At 35.8% G+C, this 27,003-nt stretch overlaps 1 protein-coding gene across 1 annotated transcript in view; it reads left to right on the forward strand.

Moving 5' to 3' along the window:
- Nucleotides 1-23,161, forward strand: part of SLC18A2 (solute carrier family 18 member A2) — a 50,121-nt gene extending 26,960 nt beyond the window's left edge. Inside the window, exons 10-16 of the mRNA XM_087725874.1 lie at nucleotides 586-681; nucleotides 11,123-11,201; nucleotides 11,416-11,467; nucleotides 12,976-13,039; nucleotides 16,671-16,790; nucleotides 19,657-19,790; nucleotides 20,620-23,161. Of these exons, the coding sequence (XP_087582000.1) occupies nucleotides 586-681; nucleotides 11,123-11,201; nucleotides 11,416-11,467; nucleotides 12,976-13,039; nucleotides 16,671-16,790; nucleotides 19,657-19,790; nucleotides 20,620-20,730 (656 nt within the window). The 3' untranslated portion in view covers nucleotides 20,731-23,161. The remainder of the gene's footprint in view (nucleotides 1-585; nucleotides 682-11,122; nucleotides 11,202-11,415; nucleotides 11,468-12,975; nucleotides 13,040-16,670; nucleotides 16,791-19,656; nucleotides 19,791-20,619) is intronic.
- The last annotated feature ends 3,842 nt before the right edge of the window (nucleotides 23,162-27,003 follow it).

Below are 27,003 nucleotides of genomic sequence, written 5' to 3' on the forward strand. Positions count from 1 at the left end.
TAATTACTCCATATTACTCCATAATGTGCTGGAAGAGAAATTCTATCAAAAATAGCAACACACTTGATATATTTGAATCTACTTGTAGGGAATGTGGCCACAGTTTTATTTTGTGATAAGCGATCCACAAGACTTGATTTTGTTGGTTTCTTTCTTTGGCTCATTCTCAAGTCTTGTAGCAAATAAAATTTCAATCTGAAAATTGAAAACATTACATACAAAAACACATTTTATTAAAACAAAATATGCATGTTATCATAGTAATAGCAAAATTATTTGTATTAAAAGTTGTGCATTGCCTCTGCTAGATTTAAAACATTTTCTAAACATCATAACACATTGCACTCCATGTCTTTGGCATAGTCTATTGCTTATTGTCTCGTTTTTGGAAAAGTGGAACTTTTATGAAATTACAGGATTAAATGTTTCCCTCCCCCCATCCTAGCAATTGAAATATAATCATTGTTGTACACTTGACAACCAACTCTTCAAACTGCATTTGTTCATGTCAGCGTAGCTCTTTCCGGCTATTGATTAGAATTTAAGTGAAATAATTCCAGAAATCTATTTTTCATCTCTTTCAAGGAGCAATATGTTTTGCAAATATGGCAATTGCTATGCTGGAACCAGCCTTACCCATTTGGATGATGGAGACAATGTGTTCAAGCAAATGGCAACTGGGTAAATTGCAACAAAATCTTAGCTATTTTATTTTTGATCCTAAATGTATGTGATTGCCTTTTCAGAATTGTTAATCATGGATGTTCAGTTTTTATTTTTGAAATCTGTATTTAGCTAATAGAATGATTATCCAACGTATAGCACTTTATGCATTATGCATTGGAAAGCATGAGGCTGTGCAGAATTTCAAAGTATTGCCTTGGTTCATAAGATGCCTAATGAAAGCAGATATTTGTGGATAAATTTGTGAGTAAAAGCAGTGCCTTTTACAATGCTTTGCAATTCCATGCTTTGGAGAAGGGACTGATCATGCTGCTTCATTTTGGTGACTGAGCTGCTGTTTATGATCCATGGAAATGAAAGCCTTCCCTATACATGCAATGTGTTTCACTGAGGCAAGAGTCTAACTGTGGCAGTCCATAATGTACTGTACCCATTCCTCATAAAGAGAACAGTAGACATCTCTGCATTGAACTCAGCTTCTTGCTGTTGCACAAACTTTAAGCAGTTTAAATTATTCCTAATCTTAAGCATAGGCTATCTGGAATTTCTTAGTCCCGTATTTGTTTTGTGTATAATCAATCCATTTTTGACATCAATGCAGAGATGTCATTGACTTTCTTTTTTTAAAATTTCCTTTGCCTTAATATATTTTAGACTGTGTTTGTTAAAAAGCTACACCGTGTACAGGCTCTGGGAAGTCGGGGGGGGGGAGGGAGGTGGGGTCTTAGGGGGGAGGGGGGGAGGGGGATATATAGTATGTGCTAGATACTAAAGTAACACGATTGCACTTCTATACTGTTGCTCTTTAATTCCAGTGTAAAAATAGGACAAGCTGAATATATTAATAGATAGTAGAAATACACCGAAGGGAGGAATAGAGGGAAAGAAAAAAGAGGGGTAGAGAGGGTGGGAGAGAGGATTGGAGGGAGGGTGAGAAGGAAGGGAGGGAGTGTATCGGGAGAGAGGCGAGGGGAAGTAGAGGGGGAGGGGAAGTAGGGTAGAGGGGAATGATGGTGGGAAGACGGAAAGTTGGAGGGGGGCGAAAGAAAGGGTGTATGGAGGGTCGAAGAGGTACATTGGGTTTCTATTTTGAGGGGTATTATTGACAAGAGGAATGGCTATGTTTATTGTTTAATGTTATATGGCCCCGGTTCTGTACAGTATATGTGTGACTGTAAGAAAATGAAAATGGAAAAGAAAACTATCTATGTAAATAAAGAGAACAGTAGAGACGCTACATAATGTACGCTACACCTGCATAAAAGCTTTACTCAGTAGAGGTTTTCTAAGCATTGGAATGTTCCATTAGAAATAGATAACATTTAATTAGATTTACCAAATTATATATGCACCAATATATCCCAGCTTCTGAAGAATGGCTCTATTCTGGGCCATGTGACTAAAATGACTTGGAATAGAACAGTCAGCAACATTCCAAGTGCTGCCTAAGTGCTTCTCCCATAGAAAAGAACTGGATGAATTTTCTTTGGACTTTTTTCCGCTCACCTGAACTAGCCTATTTTCTTCCTCAAGCTCCCCCCACCCGATTCTCATTTACTGTACATCAATCATGCTTCTAGTTAGTTCAGTATTCAAAATGTTATACAGACAAATAGAGACCATAGTCCATTTGGTAGTGCAGCGGTTAAAATAACTCTGCCCACAACCAGGACTTCGATCCTGACTGACTCAAGGTTGACTTGGCCTTCCATCCTTCTAAAGTCAGTCAAATGAGGACCCCAATTATTGGGAGCAAAATGCTGACATTTGTAACTGCCCAGAGAGTGCTATGAAGCACTGTGGAATGGTATATAAGTTTAAGTGCTATTGCTATGTAGTCACTTTCCAAAACTCCATTAACTTGAAAGGTATGTAAAGGGAAACTAACTCTGTGATAGTTACTACAGAGTGAAGGGGATTCATTCTTACTTGCATAGATGCCAAATGTAATAGCATTATAGTTTCCCATCTGTCTGCAACACATATGCTAATATTACTCAGCTGGACTTTGAAAAAATATCCTTATTAAAAGCTGTTTAGTAAACTTAGTGATGGGATAAGAGGATCTACCAGTTTATGGATTTCTATTTAGAAAATAGAAAACAAAAATTATGAATGACTGTTAGTAGATGAACCAAACTGTTCACAGTACCAAGAATGGAAGTACCAAGAGTGGAAGAAATTCAGAATGAGTTCTTTAAATGGGTAAGTGATCAATTAAGGGATAAATGCAGGTCACTTTAGGTGTATGAAAGACAACTGGACTTTCTTGATTTTTTCCTTTGAAAACATTTTGCTTCTCATCCAAGAAGCATCTTCATTTGTGAAGAAGGAGGAACAGAATTTTTTTAATAAAAGTTTTTATGGACAAACAAAGACGAACAAAACATAAAACATAAAACCTTCATCAATTACATATAGCATGTCGTTTGGTTACAGGCTTTTGTGCATCACTGCTTTCAGTTACGTATAAAGTCACAGATTATCCATCAGATATACATAGGTACATTATTATCATTATACATTATTTGTTCATCTGTTATTCCTTTATTTTGAACAAAATATTCTAAGTATTGAATTCATATATATATCAACTTTCCATTGCATCATTCTTAATTTATTTAATAATAATATGCTTTTATAATGTCACCTATATCATTCTATTATTCTTACAGTATATAAACAGAAAAAAACATTCTCCAACATTTTTCATTTCCATGTTTTTTTATCTAGCCACTGATAGAATGTCCCATACCTTATAAAATTGTTCATCTTCTTGTTCTCTAATTTCAAATGTCAATTTACTCATTTCAGCACATTCCATTATTTTCCGAATAGGTTCCTCCTGCATTGGTATTTTTTCCTTTTTCCAATTTTTTGCAAATACAATTCTAGCTGCCGTTAAGACATTTACAATCAAATATTTCAAATCTTTGTTGTATATTTCTGGAATAATTCCCAATAAAAATATCTCTGGTTTAAAGTCCATGTGTTTTTGTAACATTTTCTCCAACCACATGTGGATTTTAATCCAATATCTTTTGGCTTCTATGCAAGTCTACCACATGTGGTAATATGAACCCGGTGTCTGATGACATTTCCAACACTTTTCCGATTTGTTCTTGAACATTCTTGCTATTCTCGTTGGGAGTAGATGCCACCTATCAAACATCTTATACAAATTTTCCTTATATGCTGTTGACATTGTTATTTTATAATTTTGAGACCACAATATCTGCCACTTCTCTAGTTCAATCCCATGTCAAAATTCCCCTCCGAAGCTATCATAGGTTCTTTGACTTGTTCTTCCTCTAGCTTAACCTCTAGTTATTGTCCATATAATTTTTAATTACTTTTTCATCAATACCTACCTTTCATCTAGCTCAGTCATTTTATCATAAAAACCTTCTGTTTTACAATATTTGCCATATCTAGATTGTATTTGCACATATGAAAACCAATTCATCCTTATTCCTTCTTGTTCCAACTCTTGCATAGTTCACCCTCTGCATTCAGTATATCTAACTGTTGGTTCCTTTTTGTATATTATTGGATATGAAAAAGCTTCAATAGTTGATGGCCAGACTGAATTTTTTAAATAATATTGCCTTTTGATCTTTTCCCAAATTAACAGCAGAGCCTCCTGTAAATAGCGTCTTCTAAAATACCCCTACGTTTTAGTTCCCTTGTACCATAAAAAAGCATGCCATCCCAACAATATCATGTCCTTCTACAGTCAATAATCTGGAATTCCTTAATGTTATCCACTCCTTTACTCACATCAGGCTTGTTGCTTGATAATATAATTTCCAGTTAGGCAGGCCAAATCTTCCTCTTATTCTAGCTTCTTGTAACAATTTTAATTTTATTCTTGCTTTTTCCCACTGCCAGATATACTTCAGCACTATTTTATTTAAATCGTCAAAGTAGTCTTTCCCTAGTCTGATTGGAATTGTCTGGAACAAATATAAGATTCTTGGTAAAATATTCATTTTGATTGTAGATTTTCTTCCTATCATTGATAGTTGTAGATTTTCCAATTTCATCAAATCAATCGCAATCTGCTGTTTGAGTTGATAATAGTTGTTCTCTTTGAGTGTACTACACCTTGCGGTTAAATATATCCCCAAATATTTAACCTTATTCATAACTTGAATCTCCAAGGCTTCCGCCAATTCTTCCTTTTGTCTTGATGATATATACTTTGTCAAAAATCTTCATTTTATCTTTGTTTATTTTCAAACCTGCTACTTTTCCATGTTCCTCTATTTTTTCTATCAATTTAGGTGGAGTTTCTAATGGATCCTCTAAGATGAAAACCAGAGTATCTGCAAATTCTTGTAGTTTATATTCTTCCTTTTTAATTTTCATTCCTTTTATTTCTTTTTCTTCTCTGATATTTCTATTTAAAACTTCTAATGTTAACACAAAAAGCAGAGATGATAATCAGCAGCCTTGTCTCATCCCTTTCTTTATTTGAATAGAGTCTGTCAGTTCTCCATTTATCATTACCTCTGCTGTTTGTGGTATATAGTTTGTATCGCTTGTGTAAATTTCTTACCAAAGCCCATGCGTTCCAGTTGTAAAAACATAAATCGCCAATTCACATTATCAAATGCTTTTTGTGCATCTAAAAACACATTGTTTTTCAGAGTGTGCCTCATAATATTCCAAAGTGTCCAGAATTATTCTCATATTATCTTTAATTTGTCTCTTTGGTAAAAACCCATTTTGGTCTGAGTGAATAAAACTATTTAAATATTTTTTTAATCATTCTGCCAGTATTGAAGCAAATAACTTATAGTCCGAGTTTAACAGGGAGATAGGTCTACAGTTCTTAATTTATAATGGACCAGCCTCTTCTTTTGGCAGAAGTGTGATATATGCTTCTGACCATGATTTGGATATCTTCCTCTCTGACATCACCTTGTTTATAACTTCTAATAACGGAAGAGACAAAGGTTCTTGGAGTGTCTTGTAAAATTCCACTGGTTGCCCATCCAGGCCTGGGGCCTTTCCATTGTTTTGTTTTTTGAGTGCTTCGCTTAGCTCCATCATATTATTTTGCCTTCTAGCATTGTTTCAGTTTCTTTGGGTATCTGGGGAAGATTAACTTCCTGTAGATATTGTTTGACTCCTCCCTCTTCTATATTCTCTTGTTCATATAGTTTACCATAATAGTCTTGTATAATTTTTTTTCTTCTCTTCATTTCCATAACAAATTTGCCCTTGATCATCTATTAATTGCAGTATTTTATTTGATTCACAGGAATTTTAATTTCCTGTGTAGTTTTCTATTCATCTTGTTTATCGTTGGGAGCGTAAATTGCTGTTATAAGTATTTTCTTGTTATTGTCCATAATTTTCACCATTAAAATTCTTCCATCATCATCTGCATAGATTTGTTCCACTGGCATTGTATCTTTAATGTAAAAGATCACTCCTCTTTTCTTACAGCTTGCCAATGTAGTAAATATTTTTCCCAATTTTGGCTGCACCAATAAATGTTCATGTTGCTTTTGAATATGTACTTCTTGTAGACAAATTATGCCCAATTTTAATTTTTCTAATTTATGGAATATTTTTCTTCTTTTAATTGCTGAGTTAAGTCCATTTATATTGATTGTGATCATTTTTATCTCTTCCACGTTTATGTTTTATAAGTAGGATTTATAGCTCTAGTTGATCTTGGTTCTCATGCTTCTCTGATATCAACACCACCTACAGCACCTTCTTCTATCTCAGTCTCGGCTGTGGGCACTTCTTGAAGTTCTGTCAAAGATTCTTCTTTTCCAGCCTCTCCAGCCTTCCCTCTCAGATGTTCTGTGAAAAATGCTTCTGTTTTTTCAGTCATATCTATTCTATATCTTTGTCCTTGCCATACAAACATTAGGCCTTCTGGTATAAGCCATCTGTAGTTAACGCCTTTTTTGAATAAAATCTTAGTCAGGAATTGGTATTCTCTTCTCATCTCTTTCACTCTTCTTGGAATTTGTTTCAGAACTACAATCTCCTTTATATTCCAATTTTCTATCTCTTGCTTTTTGTAGTATTTGTGTCTTAATTGCTTTCTTAGTAAATCTTACATGAATTTCCCTTGGAAGAGCATTTCTTGCTGCATATCTTGTGTAAACTTGAAACATCTCGTCTATACCGTCCATCATCTTCTCTTGTGTTATCTCCAGAACATCTGTCAGAACATCTGTTATTATTTGTGCCAAGTTCTCTCCTTTTTCTTCTTTTATATTTTGAAATCTAAAAAAATCTGACCTTTCAATCTCCCATCCCAATATTCCATTGTTATCCTTTTCCACCATATTCAGTCTATTGTCAATATCCCAATTTTCTTCTCTCTTTGTTCATCTTTTTCTTCAATTTTTTGTAGTCTGTCCTTGTATTTCATCATCAGTTTTTGAATATTTTCAATTTTTTTCATCTGTTTTACCTGTTTTTTTGTTCAATATTTTCAAACAGAAATTTTTTTTTGATGAGAAGTTAAATGTTTTCAAAGAAAAAGTCAAGAAAGTCCAGTTGCATTTTGGAAAAAAACACTTTTGGACAACTAAGACCTGGATTGAGACTTTTCATTGAAATGATGCACCTTGGGACTCCAAAACCCTTAGACACACAAATAGAATATGAATTGTCTTTAATTCTCAGGGTCACGGAAGATTGCTTAATAAAAAGGCCAACTCAGAGTCAGAACCAATGTCTTTCAACCTATCTCTTGCCCTAAACTAAACAGATTCACAATTTGGTTTTTCCAAAATGGGAATTTCAGATATTTGGAACAATTAGCCTTAAGGACAGATCTGGCAGTGAACAATAGATCACATGCCAAAGTGCTCTTTCCAATTTCAGAAATATGAGAAATGCAAAGAACAAATCTGACTCAATTAAGTGTAGATATCTGTAATAGTCAGAAATAGTATGTGAGTTCATGGGTCTCTCCTTAATTAATCACTCAATTAAGATGTTGACTGCATGCAATAAAAAGCAATTCTATACTTCATTATATAGTGAATTATATATATATATAATTCATTCTAAAAAGGATTTGAGTTTTTCACTGCTGCTGTACACAATCTACATCTTAATTGAGTAATTGACCATATGATATGGTGCAGTGAATTCTTGATGTGAGGAATTCTATGACTATGCACAATAAGGTGACTAAAAAGAATAATATTGAGAAATTGAAAAAGTGCTAATATTCCAGATACTAAGGGTTTGCATCATCTCCATTCTTGAAAAGGCAATATTGGTTATCGTAAACTAAAGATGAAGCAAAGTGTTCTTTTTTTGGCATAGATGTTATTGCAATAATATTTTGTTTCTGATTATAATACCATATGGTATATTTGCAAACCAGTGACTAACTGTAATATATAAAGTAGAATATATTCAGTTTCTTCTGCCTCTTTTCCCCACATTTTTCTTTTTTATCATTTTTATTTATATAGATCAGTGATGGCAAACCTTTTTTGGCTAGCATGCCAAAAGCGGGGGGAGCGCAGGGGGGTTGTGTGCGGGCGTGCCACACCCATAATGCTTTGTGCACAACCCTAGTGTGCATGCGCGCATGACCAGCACTCCCCCCATTTTTGGCATGCTTTTTTCACCCTCCCCAGGCGCCAGTGGCTTTATAGGAGCCAAGGAGAGGGTGAAAACAGCCTCCCCCCCAGAGTTCCCGGAGGCTTCAGGAGCTTCCCTTAAGCCTCCGGAGCATGAAAAACCAGCCCTGTGAGCAAACTAGAAGTTCAGGAAGTTCCGTTCCCGAACTTCTGGTTTGCTTGTAGGGCCAGTTTTAGCCTTCTAGAGCCTCCAGGGGCCTCCAGGAAGTTTCCCTGAAGGCTCCGGAGGGCAAAAAACGACCCTACGAGCAATCCGGAAGTCACTTCAGGGTTGCTTGTAGGGCCAGTTTTAGCCCTCTGGAGCATTCAGGAGCCCTCAGGAGGCTTCCCTGAAGGTTCCAGAGGACTAAAATCAGCCCTACGAGCAACCAGGATCCGGGTTGCCAGTAGGGCCAGTTTTTTGCACTCCAGGGGCTTCAGGGAAGCTCCAGAGGGCGAAAAATGGCCTCGAAAGAAGGCCAGAATCAGCTGGCCAGCGCGCGCATGCACCCTGGCCAGCTGACAGGGCAAACCTTGCGTACCCTGACTAATGGCTCCGTGTGCCACCTGTGGTATGCGTGCCATAGGTTCGCCATCATGGGTATAGATTGTTCATTTTAAATTTATTATAGTTGTATATAAGAGCCGAGGTGGCGCAGTGGTTAAATGCAGCACTGCAGGCTACTGCTAGATCAGCAGTTCAGCGGTTCAAATCTCACCGGCTCAGGGTTGACTCAGCCTTCCATCCTTCTGAGGTGGGTAAAATGAGGACCCAGATTGTTGGGGGCAATATGCTGACTCTCTGTAAACCGCTTAGAGAGGGCTGAAAGCCCTATGAAGCGGTATATAAGTCTACTGCTATTGCTATTGCTATATCTTGGTATTTTTAAAAATAAACAATAAATGAAAGAAAAAAAGCGTTTTCAGATGTATGGTATGTTACATCTGGAATACTGTGTATTGGCCACTATTTGAGAAAAGGAATAGAAGAAAAAAAGTGTTAAAGAGAAAAAAGTGTTAAAGAGAAAAAAAGTGTTAAACCAAACTGCTCAGAACACCTTCCCTGTGAAAAAAGGCTAAAACTTTTAGGAGTCTTTTTTTTTAGGAAAAAAAGTCAACAGAGAAAGGATATGAATGACACGTATGAAATCATTCATAACATGTAGAAATAGAACAGAAATAATTTTTTCTCCTTCTCTCAAAACATTAAGATAAGGGACCAGCTATTTTGGATGAGATTTAAAATAGGAATAAGAAGTTACCTTTAATAGAATGCATAATTAACATGTGGGAAATCATCACTGATTTGCATGGCTTTGAAAGGAGGTTTTGTGGCACATGTTATCAAGCATTAAACACATGTTACCTGTAAGTTGGGGAATACCAATGTCTGTTACAGGGCAACAAGAACAGGAGAAGGATACAGTGTCTGGGCATGTCCCAAAAAGTATCTGTTTAATAAAATGAACCTTGACATGATCTAACATGATTACTAAAGAAAATCCTGCTGATTCAGACCAAAGACCTGTCAAGTCCAGTATTCTGTTTACAATAAATGAATAGGGAATCCTATAAGCAGGATGTGATCAATAGAATAACATTCTTTTTTTTAAATTTTTTATTTTATCAATTTTATATATACATTCACAATTATATGATCTCATAACTGTTATTAATAATATGTATTTATAACAATTTTTTTCCCTACAGTTGACAATATACTTGAAGATTGCTTTCTTACCATCCCATAGATCCATCTTATCTTACAACGGTCCTACTTCTTCTTCCCTCCCTCCCTCTTTCCTTCCCTCGTTTCTTCCCTCCTACTCTCCTTCCTTCCCTCCTTTCTTCCCTCCTTCCTTCCCCCTTCCCTCCTTCTCTCCTTCCCTCCTTCCTTCCCTCCTTCCTTCCTTCCCTCCTTTCTTCTCTCCTTCTCTCCTTCCTTTCCCCTTCCTTTCCTCCTTCCTTCCCCCTTCCTTCTCTCCTACATTCCCTCCTTCCTTCCCTCCTTTCTTCTCTCCTTCTCTCCTTCCTTCCCTCCTTCCTTCCCTCCGTGCTTCCTCCTTCCCTCCCTCCTTCCTACCCCCTTTCTTCTCTTTCTTCTCTCCTTCCTTCCTTCCTCCTCTCCTTTCCCTTCTCTCCTTCCCCTTCCTCCCCTTTACCCTTCCCCTCTTCTTCCCATTCCTCCCCTCTTTCCTACTCTTACATTCCCTCCCATTCTTCCTCTGCCTTTCCCTTTCTCCTATTCCTCTCCTTTCTCCTCTCCTTCCTATCTTTCCTTCTACTCCTCCCTCCATCCACTCTATCCGAGAATAACATTCTTTCTTCTTGCCAGTAACAAGTATTCCGCTGCATTATATAGCAACAAAGGACTGATATCTATATTCTCCATTAATTATTTTGTATTTTATAAACTTGGATTTCTAAATGTAAAGTAATTTGTGATCTAATTCTAGAAAAAAAATCAGTTGTTAGTGTTTGTTACTTTTCAATTTAATTCACCTTTTAACAAAATTTATTGGCACTTCTTAATATGTCTTATTTCCTTGTCCTAGAGCTGCATATACTCCTTCACCTGCACAGAAACACGAATTTATGAGAACGCTTTTGAAAATATAATTATAGTTTAAATCTGATAGATTGTCTTGTTTGAGATTATAAAAGGTTTGAGGTAACCCGGATATTAAAGGGTATTTTATTTTATTTGGTTCAGACCGTGGACCTTCATTAGATATGTTCTAATAAAATTGGCTGTGCCTGAAGGTATTAGTTTTTCCTATGCTTCACTGAAAGCAATGTTGATAAGACACTCTCATATTTTTCAGGCGTTGCTTTCATTCCAGCCAGTATCTCTTATCTGATTGGAACAAATCTTTTTGGGAGCCTTGCACACAAAATGGGAAGGTAGGCTAAGTTTAAACTCTGAGTTCATGGACAACGTTTTCTAAATGCTTGGTGTTTCTTAATTCTTAGTGAAAACATTCTGATGCATTCGTAATAGTAAATAATTTTATTTTAAAGTCATATAGTGCTATTACCTACCATGTATTACTTCAGGAAAATTCATTTGTTTTCTGTGTTTCTGGATGGCTAAAAGATACTGTTTCTCCTTCCATAGGTGGTTTTGTGCCCTAATTGGGATGATAATAGTGGGATTAAGCATTTTGTGTGTGAGTAAAAGTTGTTACTGCGAAAAATACAATTTTGTTCTGTTTTGTACTTTTGTTGTGTGTAACAGTAAAGTAGGACGCAGCATCCTGTATTTAGTCAGATCTAAATACAGGTGGTTCTTGACTTATGATTACATCTGAGCCATTCCATTCTAAGTGAGACTGTTGCTAAGTGAGTTTTGTTGTCCACGTAACACATTTGTCAAATGAATCTGGCTTCCCCTTTGACTTTGCTTGTTGAGAAGGTCCCAAAAGGTGATCACATGACCCTGGGACACTGCAATCTTTATAAATATGAGTCAGTTCCCAAGCAGTTGAATTTTAATCATGTAGCCATGGGGATATTGCACCGGTCACAAATGTGAAAAATGGCCATAAGTCACTTTTTTCAATGCCATTGTAACTTCAAATGGTCACTAAATAAATGGCTGTAAGTTGAGGACTACGTGTAGCTCATTAAAATAGGGGAGAGCTTAAAAATTTGAGTTTAACAGCTGCTTACTTTCAACTGTGATTTGTTTTAAATAATCATATATTATTGAACAAACTAGCAGCTCAGTTCACACATTTTATTAGATATAAAATTGTGGTTTAAAAATATTGTTATTTTTTTCTGAACAAACTGGAATATTTTCCCCTAATATGAACAATTATGCCCTTGAATAAATTGTCCAATATTTTTCCAATGTAGATCCTCTAGCACTCATTTTTCCTGTGTATATTTTCCCGGTGAACATTTTTAAAATGCACATTCCCTGCTGTAAACCCATTTAAAGATATAAACTTTAAAATATATAAATACTGCTATTTGCAGTAATATTCATTACATATCTTTTTGACGTGCATTTTTTATGTGGGCAAACAAATGATTACAGCACTTCCAATGAAATATTCTTTTGCATCTCAAATTGTAGCCATTTTGTTCTTACCTTCCTTCAGGAGAAAAATAATTACAAAAAATGAGCTAGGCCCTCTTGATTCTATTATTCTTTTAATTTGTGTCAGCAGCACTTAGAAATCTTGCCTTCATTAACATTTTTAGTTGGCATTTTCCTGAGCCTTAGTATTTCCCTATCTTTTAATGTAATGCTACCAATTTTTAAAACAATGTTGCTTTCTTATGTATAAACACAACCAGTTAGACTTAAATTCTATTGAATAAATTCCATTTATTCATGCTCCAATTCTCATAGCTGAAGACTTTGTATGTGTAACTGGCGTCACTAAAATCTGTGCACTGTCTTTAAAACTAAAACATTATCTACATTCTATTTGAATCTTATATCAATAGGTGTACATTTAAACTTAATAAATTTAATACAGGGGTCTAGGAAGTATATCTCATCCTCCTGCTTTTGGAGGCTATACCAAATAGGTGGTGGCAAGAAGTTGCATTTAGAAATGTTAAGAGGCATGTACCACACAAAACTGGCATAGTCCTCAAGCTGATGGAAATTGTCTGCTCATCTAATGAAAAACTTTGATACTTCATTTTGTTTTATTTCCAGGTACCATTTGCTAAAAACATATATGGACTTATAGTACCAAATTTTGGAGTTGGCTTTGCCATTGGTAAGGAAAAAATGGCTAAACATTTGGTTTAGAGAAGTGTGTGTGTGTGTGTGTGTGTGGTGTATGTGTGTGTGTGTATGTGTATATATGTGTGTATATATATATGTGTGTGTGTGTGTGTGTGTTATATTTGTGCTGATAAATAAATAAAATATAACACAAATATAACAAAGGCAACAGTAAAAATATTGGGTTTCTGTCGTGATGGACTCTTGTGACGAGCCGATTGACAGATAATGGAAGCAGTTAGCTTCCTCCCATAATTGGGGCATACCAGGGGTTGTGACACTAAATATATATATATGTTGTATTTGTAATGGAAGTAGTGATCTGTAATGGAAGTAGTGATCTTCCTCCCATATTTGGGCATAACGGGGGTTGTAAATCAATCAATCTATCTATCTATCTATCTATCTATCTATCTATCTATCTATCTATCTATCTATGTATGTATGTATGTATGTATGTATGTATGTATGTAAATATTGTGTTGTGTATTGTGTGTGTGTTTGTACAAAAATATGAGTGCCAGGTGTAGTTATAAAAGAAACAGACATTGTGATCACCGGAACTTTAAAATATATTGCTTTCCTTAATATATAAGCTTTCCTTAGCCAGTGCTAACATCGTCAGAGTGTAAAAACCATTAAAGAGATGCCTGCCTTTATACAATATTAATCAATTTGGCCATTGCGCACATGATAGGCCCATCCACCCTTCTCCCACCTGTAATTAGCTTTGTTGTTTTACATCAGGCATGTTAATTGATGCTCCTATTCCTTCCTCCCCTATCGAACACTGCTTGGGCTGCTCATCCCCAGGGAATAAGGCTGAGGTGTCTGATGTTGCTTTAACAGCATTCTCTCTGGCTTCCTCCCACACCTCCCACACCTCCTCCCTCTTCTTCTTTCTCACAGGCACATCTGATATATTAACCAGCTTCATTTGTTGTTTTGCCTGTGATCTTGTAACTGGCCAGGAGGAACAAGCCTATTGTATAAATGCAGGTATCTCTTTAATGGTTTTTATACTCTGACGATGTTAGCAGTGGCTATTGAAAGTTAAGTGAGCAATATATTTTTAAGTTCCGGAGATCACAATGTCTGTTTCTTTTGTGTATGTGTGTGTGTGTATGTATGTATGTATATTATATGCAGTAGATTCTGATTTCTATCACAATTCCCTTCAATGAATTTGAAAGGGTACAATATTTTCCCGTGAAGAGAGGCATCCAGACTGTTCATATGCACAATTCTGTGAAAGAAGGGGAGGTACTTGAGATACATCTTATGTTTCCATTGGACAGTGGTAGAAGTGATAACATAGAAAATAGCTCACCTGGATTTATCGGATTGGTTCATGATCCTAGATAGACCACTTTATATCTCAGATTTTAATTAAGTTGCAACATGTGGCATCAGTTAGTAATTTAGATCTCCTTCCTGATTGGACTCTGAATTCAAAAGATGCTTATTTGAAATAGGATGGCTTTAACATAAAGAACTTTATCCCATTTTCATTACTAACAACAATTATCCTGTTTCCCCCAAAATAAGACCTCCCTGGATAATAAGCCCAATCAGACTTTTAAGTGCATGCGCTAAAATAAGCCCTTCCCCCCAAAATAAGCCCTCCCCAAAAATATTGCAACACAGCAGCAGGCATGAGGTGACCACGCTCGCCACCTCCTGCACCTCAAAAATAATAAGATCTCCCCGAAAATAATACCAAGCGCTGTGTTTGGGGAAACACGGTAGTAATAGTTAAGAGTCCAACATTCTAAAAAGATTGTATGCAGCAATTTACATTAGCCATTGTAATACATGGAAACCTGTGGCTTGGCCATTGTTTCCAAAAATATACACAGTAAAAAACATTGCCAGGAGAGTTAATTAGTGTTCATAGTAGGAAAAGGTAATGCTTTGCTGCTGCTTCCTTTCAAAAAGCAAATATTTTACAATCTACAAAAGAAGTACAGTCAGCAGTGATTATCAGTACGTAAGACAAATAAGAAAACCTATTTTGTCTCAATGCAATGTTGGTAGACTATGCTTGCTAGCAAGAAAATTAAACATATTTTATTGTATCATAACAGATATGCCAGATGGTACAATAATTAGATATACATATGCAGTATAGAATATAAAGAGTCTTTACGAGGTAGAGAACATGTACAATACTTTGACATTGGTAAATAGCACTGGATTGATTATATTCTAATAAATTACCTTTAGCTATAGCAAAAGTAGCTCATGGATAACTAATTCTAGCATATAATTTATCAGTTTTAAATTTAGTCAAAGGTCCCATTTTTTTTACACACTACAAGGTAGCAGAACGTATTTTGTGAACGTTTTGCCAATAAACATAGAAAGGGCTAAACATTTTGGATGAATCTTTCACAGAAAATTGCCCTTGTCTTTCATATACAGGCCTTTGCAGATGGAGAGGAATGTTTCTTTATATTAGCACCAGCTTTACAGTATCAGCAGCAGGAGAGTTCTTGTTTTGAACTGTATTTATATATTATGGCAGAAGGTTTGATTAATTTCTAGCAGCCCAGCTGTAATAGCTACAGAATGTAATATCTCTTCTACTGGCTTGACGTGTCTATCTGCCTGCCCAGTCAAATCTATAAGGAGGTGTAAGGACAGTTAATGGCAAGATAAACCCATACATTAGTAGGATACATTAAGATGCCTAGAAAACCATTCAGCTGAAAATAATATACTTGCATTAAGACAACTTGTATTAAGGCAATTTAAATTTTGCATTATAGCAGGATACATAATTATATGAAATCTAAACATATATTTAATGCTCAAATAAGAGCCGAGGTGGCGCAGTGGTTAGGGTGCAGTACTGCAGGCCACTTTAGCTGACTGTGATCTGCAGTTCAGCGGTTCAAATCTCACCGGCTCAAGGTCGACTCAGCCTTCCATCCTTCCGAGGTGGGTGAAATGAGGACCCGGACTGTGGGGGCAAGTTGCTGACTCAATTTGCTAAAAAAAAATTGTAAACCGCTTAGAGAAGGCTGAAAGCCCTATGAAGCGGTTTATAAGTCTAATTAATAATAATAATTAATAAATATATACTGTTGAACTTTGATATTGGAATAATAAGGTACATGGTGAATTCATGATTACTAAAAGTTTTCCTAATTTCAGATCTGAAATATCATAACTGATTATCATAACCCATTGATTTTATACCTGATACCATAACAAAGTTTGTAAAGGTGATATGATGCTTTTATAGAGTATGCAGAACTGGGCTGTTCCTCCTTGTGAAAAGTAATCTCAATTTAGAAAGGCAAACACATTTATAATAAAGCAATGTGACATTTGAAGCAAAATTTCTTATTAAGAACTTACAATTTTTTTGTCATTGTTCCTGCTCTGGTGAACAAAGCACAACCTATTTCAAATTTTGATTGCATTATATTGAAAGGAATATGTTTTTATTATTGTTGGAATGCCTCTTGATTTAAAAATTCTGTAGTAAATTCAGTAAAACTGGGCACTTCACATACATACTTCCTTCAGGAATTATTTCTAGTCATTTTGTAAGTAGATATTTGGAGAGAAATTGGAGATCTTGATTAAAATACTTTTGTTTGTGTTATAATCAGGGATGGTGGATTCTTCACTGATGCCTATTATGGGCTACCTTGTTGATCTGCGCCATGTTTCTGTCTATGGGAGCGTTTATGCAATTGCAGATGTTGCCTTTTGTATGGGTTTTGCTTTAGGTAAGGACTTAATCTGTTTATTTGAAATGCATTGAACATTAAAACACTGTTGCAGAAGAACTTCGCACTGTTTTATATTGCCCCACCTTCACCTCCATAAATCCAGCTCCCAGGATTGGGGATGGGAAAGTTTGCAATTGAAGGCTTTTTCACTTCCTGCTGAAGAGATGCTTAAAGGTTATTCTGGAGCAGGCGCATCAAACTTATGGCCCGCCGGCCTATGCTTAAGATCAGAAATGATTTAAACTGTTAAAAGTTAGTTCAGTAAGAAGAAGCTAAGGTCAATGTAGAATGTCATTAATTTCTTTATTTCTTTTTTCTCAATAGATTTTAGACTGTGTTAGTTAAAAATCCATACCGTGTACGGGTTCTGGGAAGTCGGGGGGGGGAGGAGGAGGGGGGTTGGGGGGTGGAGGGAGGGAGGGGCACAAAGACAAAAAAATTGTACTTCAATGTCTTAATGATTGACAAATGATGAAATATTTGTTGTTTTTTTTTAAAGAAATAAAATAAATATTTGACTAAAAAAAAAAAAATTATGGCCCGCCGGGCAGAAGCGTCATGCGCTGGTCATGTCCACGCCCTGTTTAGCAAAGGGGAAAGAGTTGCAATACATCATGTGGTCACGCTGTGATGACGCGAGTTTGACACCCCTGTTCTAGGGCTTACCCAAGCTGTTCTTCTTTTCGCCTTTTTTGTCTTTCCTACTGCAGAATGCTATCGTATTTCTCAGAAAATAAGACCGAGTCTTATTTTCTTTTAGGCTTGAAAATAAGCACTTGGGCTTATTTTTGAGGTGGTCTTATTATTATTTTTTTAGGTACAGCAGGCCAGACTCAGGGGAACTGGATGTGCCATGGACATACCACCACCTCCATTCCAAACCTTCAGCATTCGGAATGGAAGCCTTTTGGCAAACAGGAGGAAAATGGGCAGGATTTTCCTACCTGCCATCCTTCCCTCAGTCTGTGCTAAGCTTGAGGAATGGATGACAGGCAGGAAATTCCCCCCTCCCATTTTCCTCCCGTTCACCAAAAAGCCTCCATTCCAAATGCTGAAGGTTCAGACTTTTTGACAAACGGGAGGAAAATGGGGGGGGAGGGGGGAATTTTCCTGCTTGCCATCTTTTCCATAGTCTGTGCTGAGTGTCAGAGTTCCATGTAACACCCCCAATGAAAGAAGACCCCAAAGCTTGAAGTTTCTCAAAATTCCATTTTGTTAGAGATGTCATATTGGCACATCTGGGAACACCCAAATCTGAAAGTTCTGAGTTTTTTTCCACCCAAAAGAAAGTCAAAGATCCATACCCTGCACCCACAAGCCCATCACATGGTCCAATCAATTCATTGTCCCAACTGGAGACAACCTCTAATCCAGTGTTTCTCAACCTTAGCAACTTGAAGATGTCTGGACTTCAACTCCCAGAATTCCCCAGCCAGCATTCGCTGGCTGGGGAATTCTGGGAGTTGAAGTCCAGACATCTTCAAGTTGCCAAGGTTGAGAAACACTGCTCTAATCATCCAAATCCAGGCTAAATGCCCTTGATCCCAGAGAAAGGAATATTGTTATAGCTAATCCTCCACCACTCCTTGTGATTCCCCTCTCCTGTTTCCCAGGCACTAAACGTGGCAAGCCTGAAGCGCCAACAGAAAATATGGCTTCCAGTGATGACTCTGAGCTTGCGGAACGGATGACAGACAGGAAAATTGCACCCCCCCCTATTTTCCTCCTGTTCGCCAAAAGGAGGAAAGGAGGTTTTTTGGCAAACGGGAGGAAAATGGGGTGGGACAATTTTCCTGCCAGCCGTCCTTCCTTCAGTCTGTGATGAGCTTGAGGAATGGATGATAGGCAGGAAAATCCCCCCCCCTTTTCCTCCCGTTTGCCAAAAAAAACCTCCCGCAAGCCTCCCTAAAAGAGGGAAAAAGCAGAATTTGCGTTGCCCCAAGTGGCCGGCAGGTTGCAGTCAGACAGTTGCCCCCCCCCCCCGTGCCACTACTCATGCTGGCCACTCCCATCCCCGCACTTATTTTTGGGGTAGGGATAATATTAGGCTCACCACCCAAAAATTAGGGTTGGGTTTATTATTGGGGTGGGTTGTGTTTTCGGAGAAACATGGTAGGAAACCATGCTTATCTATTTTTAGTCATTGGTAGAAGTCCCAAGGCCTGGATGAAAGTCAAGAGGGGCACTCTGGGGCCTTCAGATCTCCACTTATGCTGTTTAAACTTTCTGAAAGAAAGCTACAGAAAAATAGCCTGATAGCAAAAATGATGGGTTAGGGCAAGAACAAGCTGATTTCCCTTTTTCACTCTTAAATTCCTTGAACTAATGAGAACTATGGCAATGAAGCAAGGGAATTATGCTAAGCATTTCAATAGGCAGCAATCAGAACATTTAGTATAATATTCCCGTTTTAAATATCTAATCATGCTTTCAGTGTATTCTGCCTATCAATACACCTTATGAACAAATGTGTTGGTACACATTGTCAATCATTCCTGTACAGGTCCTCTTTCTGTTCAGAGTGACTAAACTCTGGAACCAATCTATGGCTTGTTTATCTTTATATGCCAACTGGGCTCTTGTGGCATTCCCAAACAAGCCCTACTTCAGTTTGGAGCATGATAAGATGAAACCTGTCATCCAGGTTTGTACATAATGCCAATTAAATAGAAACATAGGTAGCTGCCTTATCCTTATTTTAGGAGGAGCCAATTGAGACCAGTTAGGCAGTTTGAATTGGCCTACTTGTCTGTTCTTTGACTTAGACATGAAGTGGCCCAATGTTTTAGATCACGTCTTTTTTCTTCTTCTTATGGATGGTGCTCAGCTTTTCCTTTTGGTTACACAATTTGTATTTCCAAAGGTCCATCTGTTGGTGGTGTTATTGCAAAGTCCATTGGATTTCCATGGCTTATGACAATTATAGGAATTATTGATATCCTCTTTGCTCCCCTGTGTTTGTTTCTACGCAGTCCACCTGCCAAGGAAGAAAAAATGGTAAGCACAGAGCTGTGTCTTGTTCTTCTCTGGAGTCAATATAGAACAATTTTGTAGCATGCCTTCCATGGCTCCATTTTCTGCAACAAAATAAACATGATTGCTTTTAAGTACATTAACAAAGGTGTTCTGTCATTTACTTTTCTCTAAAATGTATTTTTAATTAGGAGACTGTTGAGTTCTAGTCCTGCTTTAGGCAGGAAAGCTGGCTGGATTACTTTGGACAGGTTAATCTCAGACCAATCCATCTCATAGGGTTGTTGTTGTGGGAAAATGGGAGGGAAAAGGAGTTTTAGGTATGTCCGTCACCTTAAGTTATTGAAATGAAAGCAGGATAAAAAGCTAATAACTAACTAACTAACAATAATAATATTCTGCAAGTTATCTGGATAATTCCACACTAGAGATAGCTGTTTTGTGTATTTTCAACTGCTATTCCTTATTTAGTAGTTGACTAAAAATCCCATATTTTGGACACATATTTAGATAACAGCATGTTATCAAGATAGCTGAAAGTATCTTAAGATACATTTTTTAAAATTATAGATAAAACTACTTTTCAATCCAGCTTTAGTTTGGATTAATTCACAAACCATTGGATTAATCTGTTTTGTATTTTTATATTTAGTGAACAGGAAAACTACCTTAAGTGTTTTATATTTAAAACTAAACACTAGTTAGGCTAGTATAAAATGGCAGACAGATTAAACTTTTGAAAATCAATCTTATGTGCTATATACTTAAGTGATAACTAATTTTGAAGACTTATGTTGTTACACAAAACATTGCAATGCTTTGGTAATATAATAATAGCTATGTTTTTTTGTAGGCAATACTTATGGATCAAAACTGTCATTTTAAAACCAAAATGTATACCCAGAACAGCATCCAACCAGATCCATTAGATGATGAAGAAGAAGAATATGAGAGTGATAAATAATATTTAAAAGCTGGTATTGGTAGTTCAATGATCCATCTCATCAAAAAGTTTTAAATGTACTGCTCTTTTAATTGTGAACTTGTATAACAAAATGAAACCAAAGGTATAGTTATTTATTGCCCTTGATCAAGATTACCCATTGCCTTATGAAAAAAAATATTAGACGATTCTGTTGTTAAAACTTGGTGTTTCACATTATGCATTTTGTAAATGTATACATCTCCATCTAGATCCAATATTAATTCAAACATTTCCCTTATTATACATTTTCATTTAATTCATTGCAGCAATGAGTGCCTGAAACTAGCAATTATAAATTACCAGATTGTCTATTTAAAGATATTTATATAATACTTTGCACTTTTCAAATTCTTTACTTCAAATTATTCTTACACTTAACCTAATTCAGAATGATGTAGAGTGAACAAAACTTTATAAGGCTAATAGAGAATCAATTTCATCACAAAACTACGTGACATTTGAGAAAGAGAAGTTTAATATAGAGTATTTAATAGGTTCATCTTAATTTTGCATTTCTACTAATAACATTCCACTGAACATTTTTTAAGCTCATCTAACTTGCCCAAATCTAGTGTCTTATCCTCATATAAACATTGTCTACTACGTTATCTAAATATGTAAACTTCAGATAGCTTTGCAATAGCTTCAACCATTCATCACATTCAAAATGGTACAGAAAGAAAAAAGTCAAGCTATATGATTCCTGCTTACGTAAGTTTGAAGTCGAGTGAGTATGGGAGACAAGCCCAAGATCCCCAGTTGAAATGTGATAATTCAGAACAGATTTGTTATTTCCCTGGGATGGAGAGTCAAGCCTTGATCTGGAGCTTCAACATGCTGCAAAAAATGATGACGCAGGGGGCCCTTTTGCCATTTACATGAAAAGAATTGTCGTTTCCAAAATCCTGGACTGTAGGACCCAATTATAGCTTTGGGAAGTCTGAGGTTTAGTTATATCACATACTCTATGAGCTGTGCCTCATTGTTATTCAGTCTTTCATCCTAGGCTGCTGCGTGGTTTATGGTTTAATATTTTCTTCACATCAAGTACCTGACCTAGCCAATTTCCAAGCAATGAACCATGCCATATAAAAAGAAAATTATTTATAAGAAGTTATTTGCTTTATATTCCCTTCCTATTCAAAATTCAATTTGGATGATTCTTTCCAAGGAAGCTACTGATGCTACAAATTTTGAGCACGTCACAAAACAACATCCGGTACTGGGACATTTAAAAATAATAATTTTTCAAGGAACATAGCCCCAAAATCTTTATACAAATTTCTGTAAAGTTTGGCATGCTTTATCTCTTCGTGAAGCATTTAGTTTTTCTGCTAATGTTTTCCCATTTAATGAAGAAACAAGACTGATAACTAATCCAGTTTCTCCCATGTTAGTCTAGAGCTGCTTTTTTTTACCCCAATTCTTGCTTCAGATCCAAAGATAAAAATGGAATGGCTATAGCAGATCAGCCTGTTTCTGAAGTCAAGATGAATCCTCATGTTGCATTATTAATCTCTGCATACTTCTGGATAAATCTGTTCTAATACGTGCCTATTTAAACTAGAAACAAAACTATCAGCACTTCAACTCCCACGTGAGACTTGTTTTGTAAAAATGCTATCTGATTATTAAAAAGGAAAACCAGGCAGGCATATTCCCTAGTAGACTTGCACTAGAATAAATAAAGTATCTGGCAGACACTTCATGTTAAAAGCTTTATTTTTCTAGTTTGTTTTGTTTTTGCAAATTACAAAATTATTGGACACACCTGCCTTTTAATGTTGTCAGACTTTTAGGTATCCGGACAAAATGAAATCCATACCAAGTCTGTTCACGGACTTTGCTTGTAACTATCCTTTGGGCATCAGCTGATGGAAATGGATTAACACCTTTCCTTGAGTGAGAGTCTGCAACACATTGTGCTTTTGAAGAATATGCAAAGTGGGATTAGAGATTTCAAGACTGACTAGCTTGACAAATGGGAGGCAGGTAACATTCTGGTTCTTAATACATAATGGTCTATATTGCAACCTATCAACTCCTGTAAGTGTTCTCTCAGTGTTGAAATGAGCCCACGGGTTATGGCCTTAGTTGTGAAAATAAAAAAAACCAACAAATGTAAGACCATGTAAGTATCAAACATTTATGTATTGTGGTACACATAACACCCTGTTTGTAAACTTGATCTCTGTGCCTTTTCTAATGTATCAGCAGATGGTTTGTATTTAAAACAGACTTTCTATAGTTTTGTAAAACATGTGTTTATGTGTCTTTTCCATGTATAAAACATATATTTTGGTCACGTTTTGGAAATGCTTTAGAGGAATTGTTATTGTTCTGTTATACAGAAAATAAGAATGGAATGTTATTTCGTGAAAGAAATAAAAGGCAACAACGTGGTATTTCATTACTGTTAATGTGCCAATTAGTCCAGAAAGGTAAGACACCAGGCCTTCATCTCCTTTCTCCACTGCTATGACAGTTCTCAAAACGACTGTGCTGAATTTTAAATTGTTCTATACATTGAAGAGGAAACAGCTGCCCTCATATAAGGATTCAAAAACCTTATCTTAAATGACAATTAAACAGGTATCTCTGTGTCTATATATGTATGTGCAAGGAAGGGAAAGAAGTATATGGAAAGAGAGACACTTGACATTTCCTCTAATCTCTCACAGATTTGCAGAATTCTCCCTTTAAACTCAAATGTTGGGCAGATAAAGAAACGCTCTGTATTCACAACTCTTCAACAGATTCCCTAAATTATGGGTAGGAAGTTTTAAACAACAAACCCCCACTGTGAAAGGTAGGAGAATGTCAGACATCATTCTTCCCTCACAGTTGTCCTTCTTATGCAATAGACCAGTGTTTTTCAACCTTGGCAACTTGAAGATGTCCGGACTTCAACTCCCAGAATTCCCCAGCCAGCGAATGCTGGCTGGGGAATTCTGGGAGTTGAAGTCCGGACATCTTCAAGTTGCCAAGGTTGAAAAACACTGCAATAGACCATAAGTGGCACTGGAGATTTCTGCATCCGAACATTCTGAGATAGATTTGAATTACTCAAGTTTTCTTTCTCTTACTATAAACATTGCACTGGATAATAAACTAATAGGCTGAGGTGCTATTGCAATTAATTTATTCTAATCCATTTTACTTTTGGCACATGACTGTAAGAATCAAATCAAATTAAATCAACAAATTGTACCACATTTATTTTAGTGATACCTTTATTACAGAGAAAAGTATTTATCTCAATCTGTATTTGGCTTCAATGCAGCATATTATTTCAAAAGTCACCTTGCATATCTAAATGTATTGTGCAGAATTTATCAATTTCTCTACAAAATTAGTTTTTATTTAACGGTAGTCTGGATTTTTGGGTACATTTTTCAAAACAGATTAATTGATTTTCTAATCTCTTTTTCATAATACATTTTTTTAAATATTTTTTTTTCACTCTAATAGATATGTTAGGTAACATGTTTTCAGATAACGCTTATCTGTGAAAAGTCGTACTGATAATCTTAAGAGAATAACACAAGCATTCGAAACTGCTTCTATGAGATTGTGATAATGATATTGAATGTAACACCTAGTAGGATAGTCTTAGATTGCTATAACCTCAAGGAGTTGCATCACACAGTATGTTTTAATAATTCTGTTATTAGAAGTTTAATATGAAAATGATTATGAAAACACAAAAAAACCCTACTGCATATACTTTGTAAATTTAATCTTCCCAAGAAGTTTTAACTTGTGATTTTAAATTCCTCAGATCTATCAAGAATTTCTCAATCAAAGAATAAGTACTTCTGTACCAGAAAGTATTGCAAATGTAGAGACGCTCCTTAGAAAATGTGTTATTAGAAAAAAGGTCACGTATTAATACCTCTTGTATGTAATTGGGCAATCTCATTCTCTATTTCGTCCGTTAGCCTTTTACCAATGTGGAGCCTTTACCAATGCAATTCCCTGATTACAGACAAGGCTAGCTGACTCTGATGAGAACTGAAATCAAAAACATTGGACAGGAATCAGGATGGGAAAGGGTCCATAAAAGTTTCCATTGTGGGGGGTTCCTAACTACCTAGGCCTTTGAAAGAATGACTGTAGCATCATTACAGATACACAGGCCTTCTATCTATAACATTTCCACCATAGTTTTACTGAATACAGAAATGCTGAAAACATAGAAAGCCATTATTCTAGAAAATAGCATAGCATGGAATAAATTTTTAAAAAGAAACCTTTAATTATGTGCCACAATATTTAACCGCTTATAACAAAGAAACAGAATTTATTTAAAAACTTTTTATTAAAGCTTGTTTTCATGATAAAATCATCTGACAATCATTTCAGGCAGATTTCCATAAATATATGCTAGTGTCAAGTAATAAGATACCACCACATCAAGATACTCTTGCATCCGGTGGTATTTATTATTTTCAGCTGCGTATAGTAAAGCAGAGAAGCAAAAGATATAAAAGGAATGTATCAATAGCTTTTCTTAAAAACAGTATTTATTATAATTCTATGCTTTATGTGTTTTCCTTGATACTACAATACTATCATTTTTTTGCCATTCTCACGCAACAGAATATTGCACTATATTTATCTTACATTATACAATCATCATAGTGGAGTACTGATGCCCAACTTTTCATGCCTCTTTCATGAACAGGTGACTATTATATGATGTTAGCTTAGTAAACCTAGTATCTGTAGTATTTCTGTCATAGTATTCTCATTTGTAAGTTAGTATCTGGACAGAAACTAAAGGGAAAATGTCCTAGTTTATTCAAACTTTTGTTATTCTGATGATTTTTGAAAAATAATATTCTTTAAATATAGTATAGATTAAATATTATTGGTTCATTTGAGAAAATACTTAAAATTGTTTTCAAAAAATATGGATTATATTAATTTGGTAACTGTTCAGTTGAACCATTTATTTTTTTTATTGTAAGGGCAAGTTGTAAAATTAAAAATGTTAGGACATTGTTCACTCCCATTATAACATTAAAAAAAAATCTATGCAGTAGCATAAGTGGTTGCTTGTTAGTCAAGTAGGAGTAATGCAGAATTCTATCTTTTTATTGTTTTACAAAATTATTTTATAACACAATGCCAAAAATGATAATTAAGCATATAAAAACAAAACATTAAGAAATATGGGTGTGAAATACCAAGATAACTCTAACTAACAATCCTCATCTCAGATCAGTTGATATTTTTTTTTCCAGAAATGAGGCCAAAATTTTGTTTTAGTGTTGCTGGAATCAAGTTTCCATGGGTGGGTGAGGGCTACAGGGGGAGTCTGACGTTGCTGAGTATGTCATTTATTTATTTATTTTGTCACCAGACCCACCAGAGAATAAATCAAATTAGTGTTGATTTTTAAAACCCCTTTACATATTAATTCTTAATATTTAAATTCTTTAAAAAAAAACAACTCATAAGGTTACCATTAAATTTTCTCATGGGTGCTTAACATTATTACATCGTAGAAGTGTATGTTTTATGAAGCTTCCATCTAGTTACAGGAACAAAGAAAAACCTGTAGCACATCCTCAATACATTTCTATAAAACATTGGTATAGCAAGTGTATAGGCAAAAAGGAATTGTCTATGGATGATTCTGAGCAGGGAAATTAGAACCTGCTGACCGTTGTTTCAATGATATGTGCTTTAAAGGTATTTCCTGCTAAAGACTGTAATAAATTCACAGAAGGAAAGAGTAAAATGTAAATTGTCTTTTCAAAAAAATCAGACTTCTCGGTGAAAGAAAATCAGGGAAATCAGACACGAGAATACTAATGTTACCAAATAATTGAAAATAAAGGCATGTTATCCTATAATGCAGTGGTCTTCAACCTTGGCAACTTTAAGACCTGTGGACTTCAACTCCCAGAGTTCCTCAGCCAGCAAAGCAAAGCTGGCTGAGGAACTCTGGGAGTTGAAGTCCACAAGTCTTAAAGTTGCCAAGGTTGGAGACCACTGCTATAATGCATCATTGGCACGAAAAAACAGCAACCAAAAAACAAAGAAACCAGAAAATCACCATCCCCTTTCCAAAATATACCGAATAAGCAAACAGGAAAGTATAACAAAAATTTTCAAAACTGGCCCTTCAGCAGCTGTTACAGTAGTTCTAATTTGAGCACAAAATAAAAATGGGAAGTTTTAAAACTGAGGAATGAAAGGAACAAAAAAGGAGAACCGAAACTGTGCAAAGCATTTCAAGGG

This window comes from Thamnophis sirtalis, unplaced genomic scaffold (assembly GCF_051295495.1).
Source record: "Thamnophis sirtalis isolate CommonGarterSnake01/CBP01778 unplaced genomic scaffold, rThaSir2_p1.2 scaffold_11, whole genome shotgun sequence".
In the NCBI taxonomy this organism is placed as follows: Eukaryota; Metazoa; Chordata; class Lepidosauria; order Squamata; family Natricidae; genus Thamnophis; species Thamnophis sirtalis.